We start from the raw sequence: 9,681 nt of genomic DNA on the forward strand, positions 1-9,681 counted from the left end.
ATCCTTTCCACTAGGCCATCTCTGAACGCCATCATAGGAGACTTCTCTTGATGATATAAGCGCTTATAAAACTCCATTATAGCAATCTTGATTATGGCTTGATTCCTTATCAATCGTCCATTAATAACCAGGGCATCAATCCTATTATACCTCCTTCTTGCAGAAGCTAAGTTGTGGAAGTATCTCGTGTTTTTATCCATGTCCCTCGCATGCCTCGACCTGGACATCTGCTTCCAATGTAGTTCTTTCCTTACATACCATTTCTCGCAACAAGTAACTAGTGCCCTCCTTCTTGCTTCCATAGTCCCGTCATACGTCCCGTTACTGACCATGTCATCAATCTTCTTGATCTCCTCCTCAAATTTCATAATTTTCTTGTCTGTATTCCCAAAGTTGTCTCTATGCCATCTTACCAGAGGCACTGTCAATGCCTTTAGTTTATCAGTGAATTGTACCTCTCCTATCCCTCGCCATTCCTCCTTGACCATTCTTAGAAAACCTTTATGAGTAAACCACGAATCTAGACATTTGAACGGCCTTGGCCCGTCCCTTAACCTCTTACCTTCTACTAAAATAGGTCAGTGATCTGATAAGCCCCGTGGACCACCTCTCAACCGAGTCTCTGGAAATGCCTCAAGCCACTCCATAGTAACCAGAGCTCTATCAATACGGCTACAGAACTGTCCTTTGAACCATGTAAACTTACGGTCAGTAATCGGCAGGTCCACCAAACCCATGTCATTTATCCAATCCTTGAAGTCTTGAGTCGACAAGGATAAGCTATCTGCACCTCTCCTTTCTTCTACTTGCGCAATCTCATTAAAGTCCCCCAAATAGCAACACGTGCCCGGACATAGGCCTGCCACGTAACTCAGCTCCTCCCAAACAACCAGTTTCTCATCTCTAGTATGAGCACCATAAACCAAGCCGACAGAAACCCTTCAACACATAACCATCGCTCACCTTTATAGCAATTTCGCATTTTAAAGAAACCATCATCACACATTAACAACAACCCACCAGATGCACCCTCAGACCCCACATATTCCCACCCCGCAGCACCATTCCCCCATATTTTTAAAACATCAAACCTTGTTACTAACGGTCTTTTAGTCTCTACCAAACCTAGCATATTCAATTTATGTTTCCTCTTAAGTTCTTTCACCATTCTCAACTTCCCATCACCCCTTAACCCCCTAATATTCCATGAGCTAACAATCATTTTAAATTATTGTTACATACCTTATTGTGATTTTTGGGTCTGCTCCGTCTTGCTTTAGCCTTTTGTTTTGGCAATCTTTTTTTCCGAGCAATTTCTTCATTCTGTTCTTGGAGAATAGCCATAATGTCTTCTTCATCATTCATCAGCATTGCTCCTGATTCTCTCGCTAACTCCAAAGTCTTCTGATTTTCCAATATTTACTCTTTCAAACTTACACGCTCATTACTACTGTCCTTGTCGTCATTGGCATGCCCTTGTTCCCCTTTATACTTGTTACTGTCGCTGTATTCCCCGTCCGTATTCTGAGGCAGCACATTTTTGTTGGAATTTGACTTACATTCCAGGCCTGTGTTCGCCGAGACTGTATTAGCACCACCCAAAATTTGAAGAACCACATCATCACTATGTTCGTCGTCAACCACTATGTTCACGTTCGCATTCTTGTCCCCTGGTACCTTCTCCAATAGCGTCACATCCCCGTCAACTCTACCGGCCTGTTTATCCAGTTTTGCGGCCCATGCTTCCACCGCTTTTGCTCCTCCTCCAGCCTTCCTGTCCCCAACAGCGGCGGTCATCCTCGGCGCACTACCAGCCAGCACAGGGACTACCTCTCCCTGGGTCGTTATCTTCCTCGAGTTTCCTCCCTCATCGAGCTCGTTATTGCATCCTTCATCATCGCTTCTGGCGCCTGCGCACGGCTCCAAAACCACTGCCTCCAATCTCGGCAAGGGGCACCGTGATTCCTCACCTACATCGCAAGCGACTCGCCAGCCTCCCTCTTCTCCTTCAGCCACCGTGTTGTCTTCGACCTCCAATACGACCGGTCTTCCTCGCGGCGCTGGTTGGGAGTCCATCCCAGGATCTGTTCGTTGGACCTGCACAACCCGGCCCGCCCTCTCACGGTCCAACCCAGGATGTCCAACAAAGGCGCCTAGCTGACCATGCATTAGTGAACTTGGGCCTCCTTGGCCCAATACACTTTTTTTGAAATTAGTAACTCTGCTGGCCCGTACATAACTTCCTTTACACATATTAAAATTTTCTCTACTCAACCCATTATGATTATATTCATAGCTCCATGGAATGGTGAGCTCGGAGTCCACCTCAGCACTCTCTTCCAATCCCACAAATTCAGCCAAGCCTTGAATGTCACCATTAACTTGTTGATTCATAACGGGATCTTTTCGATTGAGCTTTAAATGATCATTATTCCATTCATTTAAAATTAATTCTGAATTTACCAATCTATCCTCATCTTCAACCTTCCGCCGTAACCCCTCCATGACTACTACCTCAGCGTTATCTTCATAGGCTATCAACTTTGATTGGCTAGACGGCATTATAGCTGCATCCTCTGAGATTTTAGTTTTGTCTTTTCGGTGAATGCAACCCACAATAGTATCTGCTCCTTTTTCTAATGTACATTGCACACTATAAGTTTCTTGTCCCACCTCTTTTACCGAAACGTCGAAGCCACTGGTGCCTACTGTGATATGGACCCATTCATTGATCACATCCATCGCACACGTATCAATTAGCACACGACCGACACTAAGGGAGGTGCACGATTTAGTCCCTTGATCACACCCAACCACCTCCCCCCATTGGCCTCCTATCTTCTTAAACGTATCCATATTCCATACATGTAACGGAATCCCGAAACACTTTAGCCATACTCTTTGAGATTCACTTCTCTTCGATTCGTCACATCTCCAGACACTATGAAAAATCTGAAGTAGGCTATTCATTTTGAATGTGTATGTCTCTTCAGCGTTCAGTAGGCTATCAAACGTCAAGAGGGCTTTATATGCTCCCATTTTGCAAATCTGAATGACTTGCGGAAAATTCTTAGCAACCATGTCCTGTAAGGAACTAAAGTCAATAGCCTTCGTCGTTCCTCCTATTAGACTTCTCTGCAACCAGTCCAGGTTTTCTTTTGCCACAACAACTTCTAGTTTCTTCGTCCACCTCTTTTCGTTTGGATCTTCGATCTTCTTATCCTTTCTCGCAACCTCAGAACTACTGGCTAGGTGAGTTAGGCCTTCCTCACGTTCCCAGCGCGGCTGGCGGATGCTATCCTTTCGAATGTCACCTCCTGCCTCTATCTTCTTCAACTCCTTAACATCCGACGATCGCCTGTATTTCGCTTCTCCAACAAACACAATCTTGCCTCTGAGTCTCATACGATTCATCTCTGTTATGGCCTTCAACGCTTCTCCCCTCGTACTATATCGTATGAATGCAAAAATTTATATACTTCCACCTTTTTGCTTTCGAGATATGTATATGTAATTTATGCGTCCAGTCCAACTGAATCGTTGAAACAATTCTCTCTTCGAAATGTCCTCTGGGAGATTATCCAAAAAGATCGAGAACGACTTCATTCTCTAATCGATGGTATTCTTCTCGGTTCCAAACTCTAGGATTTTTTATCTGATTCCTAAACCTACCCCTCTCAGTGTTTCCCACCCACGCTCTCTCTCGCGCGCTCTCTCTCTCTCACATTAGATCAATAATGTTTTAGAATAAGGTGATTGCTCTAAATTATAATAATATTTTAATATTGTTTTTAAAAATAATACGTTAATATTACATTGTAAGCTAGAAGTTTCTTTTACTTCTTTTAAACTTTAAATATATAAAATATTTTAGATAATTTCCTGTACTAATCACTTGCATGCATGTGGAAGAACATGTACGTTGCATGTATGTCATGTATTCCAAGGTCCAATAACATTATGATTATAGCAGTATGGATGCCTTACCCTTAAAGTATGTCATATCTTAACAACGTGAATCTGTTAAGTCCTTCTGCATCCACAAAACATGATTGTCATGAAACACCTCCCAAGAATTCTCTATAAAGAAAACAACTGCTATAAATACACTTGGACCACATACAAGTAATTCGAGATAATTTGTGACTGATTAATAAGCTTAATATAATATGAACTAGTGCATTTCATTCACTTTAATACACTTGGACTACACACACAATTAAATCTTGTTACCGCGTAAATCTTTTACACAGTAGGTTGACTCACCACAGCATTTTCTGGTTTTCTTGGTTGTTGAAAGAGCAAAATATTGGGTTTTCAAAGTACTCTTTTTAGTGTTCTTATGTAAAATGTGGTAATTTGCTTAGGCTTAGTTTTTTATGAATCAAATGATGCTCAATTTTGTTGTTTTCATGTTTTCTTTTTGTGCTTGTAGCTTCGGGGGGCTCTCAGGCGCGGGAGAATGCTCCATTGAAAGATGGTTCAAGCATCAATCAGCTTTTTAGTATTAAAGGAGCTGCTCAAGAATCAGTGAGTTAACCAATTTTATGCCTTCTTTGTAGGGTTGTTGTGATGGTTGGAAATTTGGGTTAAATTTTCATTATGGATGCACAAAATTATCTCAATTAGATTTAATAAATAAAGAATGATTAGCACCACAATTTCATTCACTTATTTAAATTTGAAAACAAGGAGTTCAAGAATGAATGAAAGGCAAGTATAGTTGTTCTAGACAAAATTTCTAATTCTTCATGTTGTTGTTGACAAAATCTTCCAAATCTGACCACAATTTCACATGTATTTTCACCAAAAATTTAATTTTCATGAATTGATAGATAGCATAAATTAGTTTGATATAGACATCCAATCGTGTATTTATCGATTGCCATATCATCAAAAGTAACTATTTTCAAACACACTATCTCAAAAGTCATCTAAAGCACATGAATTTGATTGGATGACCATGTAAAACTCTTTATCCAAAGGTATATATATTTTTTTAACAATCTTGGAAGCTATTTGAACTTGTTTCTACCTTTGTAAACTCTCTCCTCGTCCGGAGGGTGAACTATGATGGAATAGGTTGTTGCCTCCATGCAACCCTGTAATCTTGAGGTCACAGTCTGATGGTAGCCTCGTCTATTATGCTTCCATTCACACATTCTTGAAAATGTAGTTGAACAGGTTGAAAACAAATTAAGTTTGAATTTGTCTATAATGTACTAAGGCGAAAGTTTTTGTCTGCTGAAAATTTATTGCTTTATTTAGGTGTACTTGGTAGTTAACATTGTGAAATGATGAGACAACTTTACGTGCACTGATTTTTTTGTACTTATTCTTTCTATTTATGTTGTGCAGAATAAATGGAAGATTCGACTTCAACTTACAAAACTTGTCACTTGGCCTCCATTGGTTTGGGGTGTAGTTTGTCGTGCCGCTGCTTTTGGTACTACATCTTAGTTTAATAGTATTATGTTGAAATGTTGCTAGTATTGTTCTCAATTTCATTTTCCTTATTACTGAGTTTCTTCATCCCTAGGTATTCGAGCAACGAGTATGTTTACAGTGTTATTTCTAAGTTAATCTGAAACTAATATTGCACATTATAGTATTTATATTAATACTGAACATGTTAAGTAACAACAACAGGGAATGCTTCCATTATTGATCATCTCCATATTACATCAGTAGAATTATAATTTGTTGGTAGTATGCTAGAGGTGATATATTAACTAAAACAATCAAGAATATCCATGAGTTTGTTTCTCACTTTTTCTTTTCTTTCTCTTTTGCTTTCTTTCTTTCTATATCTATTGTTGAATTGTATGGATTAATAATTAAAATGTGCATTGCATGTGCACAATTTACTTATGAGCACGATTTAGCTAACATAACATTTAACGTGTAACAACACATGGCTGATTAACATAATTGCCAAAAGTAGGATATAGCTATTAAAGACAAGATTCAATGAAATTCAAATGTGCATGCAAAGCATAATTTAGGTGGTTGGAAGACTGTATCCAACTTAGGTAAAAGTTACTGGCTTAGTAAAATAAGCTAGCACTACAATGTGGCACATGAATGTTCAAAGGAGATAGATACCATCAAGTACATTAAACATGTTCAAAGGGCATAGATACCATTAATGTTTCTGATCTAATGAGGTTTCTGCATCAATCTTGTGTCTGAGCAGGAAATTTCCATTGGACTATTGAGGATGTTGCTAAATCAATTGTGTGCATGTTGATGTCTGCCCTGTTTCTAACAGGATATACTCAGGTAATAACTTTTGTTATTTGAGTTTTACACTTTACTAGCCTGCTAGTACATGAATGGAAGTTTCAGACCAATATAACCTTGATTTTGCTGTTGTTTTCCTTTTTAGAATATAAATGATTGGTATGACCGACGAATTCCTTCTGGGGCTATATCTGAGAACGAGGTGCGTATTATATTTTATGTTTTTCAGTTGCCATTTGGTCAGCAATATTTCTTTTCTCACTTGAAATTCCGTAGGTTATCACTCAAATATGAGTGCTGCTACTAGGAGGTCTTGGCTTGGCAGGTCTAATAGACGTATGGGTAGGTACTGCTGCAGTGCTTCTGATATGGGAACAGTGGTGGGAAAAGGACTATCTTTATATAACTGTATATGATTAAAAAAAGGAGTCTTTGGTTGAGGTTGGTGTGTTAAGAAATAACAACATAGCCCCTTCGGTTTGTTAACATGAGCTTGAATTTTCTCGACGCGATGCAACTACTATGTTCCGAAGATTTCCTCCACTGTTTTGTTATAGTATTAAGAATAATCTGGAGCCGAAATACAATTACTTTGTGGTGGAGATGGGGAGAGATTTGAAGGAGCTGAAGGAGTTTCCACAATATTTCTCATTTAGCTTAGAGAACAGAATTAAGCCGAGGCATAAACGCTGCATAGAAATGGGGGTGTGTTTCCCTCTTCCTGTGTTGTTAAAGATGACTGAAACGAGCTTTCAAAATAGGTTAGATGTGTGTATAAATTCTTCAACACCCTTGAAAAAATCTCCTCTCTGGTGTGATGCTTGTGATATTCAAGTATAGAGAAAAAAATGAACAACAACTGCATTGTGTATTTACATTGCTTTTGATGAATCTCTTAGTTTATATTATAGCCTTTAGGTCCTCTTGCATTCGTTGGGCATGAAAAAGTTGAAGTTGATCAGTTCAACTTGAAATGTGATTTAGTTAGAAGTTTGACATATTGCTGCAATTCCTCAAAAACTAGCCATAGCATATAAACGAGTTAATACTCAATTTGGTTCCTAAAATTTAAAGTCATATTTAATTCGACCTTTAAAATTTTAATGGACTCAAATTAGACCCCAAAATTTATAATTGTAATTCACATTAATCTTTGAACTAATTTTCTTTAACGACGTTTTGACTTGATACATTAATTTATTTTGATTTGGATTTTTCATTTCGGTTTCATGCGATCAAGATTTATTAGAGCTCCAAAAACTTGATTGTTGCTCCTAAAACTGCAAAATTTTCAAACTGAACTTGTTATTATCGTCTTCATGAAGATGTTGGGGAGCCAATCAAGCTTCTAGAAGGTTTAGTAGGTCTTAGTCACATAAAATCTAAGCGAGGAGTCCAAATCTTAGCAAGTTAACGTGCAAAATCAACAACTTAGGGGCTAACCTGAGTTACTATGGTAAATTTTGGAGGTCGAATTGAGTCAATTATAATTTTAGGGGTCAAATTTGAATCCAACCTCAAATTTCAAGGGTCAAATTAAGTATTAACTCGCATATAAACTTTTAAGATTTATATATTTCTTTCTGTCCTACTGTGAAAATTAAAATGGTAAGTCTAGAAATCTGGTAGGGAATACTTCCTTTTGGGTGTTGATTTTTAATGGTTCTAAATACTGGACCGAGACACCCATTAGCGAAAAAATCGATTGTTAATGAATCGATCAGAAATCGAAAAAGTCGGTTAAAAAATTAGTTAATTGGTTAAACAAGTTCAATTTTTTAGTAATAAATCGATTTAAAATAATAAAACAAAAATAAATTCATTTTTTCGAAAAATAATTTATATATAAATATATTAGGTTTAATTACTATGTCGGTCTCTAAAATTTGACTAAAATTTTCAATTATATCCTTGTACTTTTTTTCTTTTCAATTGGGTTTCTATACCATATCAAATTTTGTAACTAAGTTTCTATCGTGACAAAAATGTTAGAATTAACGGAATATTATGTTAAACTATACAGAATATTTAGTTAAGTGTTAGGTATATTCGTTTTGTTTAACAGAATATTCCGTTAATTATAATATTTTTGTCACGGCAGGAACTTAATTACAAAATCTGATATAATATAGGGACTCAATTAAAAAAAAAGTATAGAGACCTAGTTGAAAATTTAATAAAATTACAGAAATTCACAAAATAATTAAACCAATATATTATTTATTATATTTGGTTTAACTCGATATAGTTGAATTTTTAAATTTGTAATTTCGTTGTTTCAATTATTTATTCAATTTTCATAATTTTTATTTTTATTGATAAAAAAGGCAAATGTCAAAGTATAGATTAATTTGTCAGAAATTAATTTATTAATGGAGGTAAAAATAGTAATATACAGTATTATTGGTGCATGGCGTGTAATCCACAAATATGAATCTGCTGTACTCAGTAACCTAGAAAACATAAGTTACGTTCTTTGTGAGATAGAAAAAACAAAAACTGCACAGTTGCAAAAAGCAGCTTGCGTTTGTCAGGGGAGCCATTCAGTACACCAAACGTGTTTGTCAGGAGAGCCATCCAGTGCACCAAACGTGTATAATCTCCCAACATCTATAATTTCAACCTCACCTAACCCGATTTTTTTTTACACAAGTAACTGTAAAAAAAATTCACAACTATGACATATATGGAGTTTTTTCACTAAAATAAAATAAAAAAATTACTATTTTTCCAAACACGATTTTTAACTTTAATTGCCTAAATACTTAAACTTCACAATGGACAATGGCAACCATTATCATCATGTACATAGAAATACAGAAGAGTACACAGACAACAAGTATGACTTCCTCAATATCGCCGGCACTGATGGCAACCATTATCATCGTCTCCAAAAATATACTGACACACTCTTGATTAAAATATTTTTTCTCCTAAAAACGCAACCTGCGTTTTAAGTTTTCTAAAGAAGTTTCCGACACCTTAAAAACTCAACCTGCTTTTTGCATCTTTAAAAAAAATGTGACACCCAAAAAATACAAGTTGTGTTTTGTTGTTTCAAAAAAATAAAACGTGAAAACAATAAAACGGAGGCTGCGTTTTATTATTTTGATGAACAAACAAAATAAAAAATAATTGAAAATGATAAAACACAGATTGATTTATACTGACACTATGGCAGTAAATTTTTTGTTCATCCATCTATTTCATTGCATTACACTATTATTGTTTCCATATAAAAAAAATGAACCTTAATTTGTAGATATTTTTTTATTTATGATGATTAATTTGATAAATCTATACATACTTGCTAAAATTTAAAAGAAGCATCGAGGATCATATTTAATTAAATAAATGAGTAAAATAATGTCGGAAACATTTTGTCAATAGACTGAAACTAAAATAGGCAGATTTAATAAGTATCAAAGTTTGAATCGT

General features: G+C 36.3%; 1 protein-coding gene across 1 annotated transcript; it reads right to left on the reverse strand.

Moving 5' to 3' along the window:
• Positions 1-578: 578 nt before the first annotated feature.
• Positions 579-1,358, reverse strand: LOC148575199 (uncharacterized). The gene is made up of 2 exons (XM_088506107.1): positions 1,243-1,358; positions 579-939 (listed from the first exon to the last, which is right to left on the reverse strand). Exons 1-2 carry the CDS (start codon positions 1,356-1,358, stop codon positions 579-581), a joined length of 477 nt encoding a protein of 158 aa, XP_088362233.1.
• Positions 1,359-9,681: the final 8,323 nt, after the last annotated feature.

This window comes from Arachis ipaensis, chromosome B2 (assembly GCF_059453495.1).
Source record: "Arachis ipaensis isolate K30076 ecotype BB chromosome B2, ASM5945349v1, whole genome shotgun sequence".
Taxonomy (NCBI): Eukaryota; Viridiplantae; Streptophyta; class Magnoliopsida; order Fabales; family Fabaceae; genus Arachis; species Arachis ipaensis.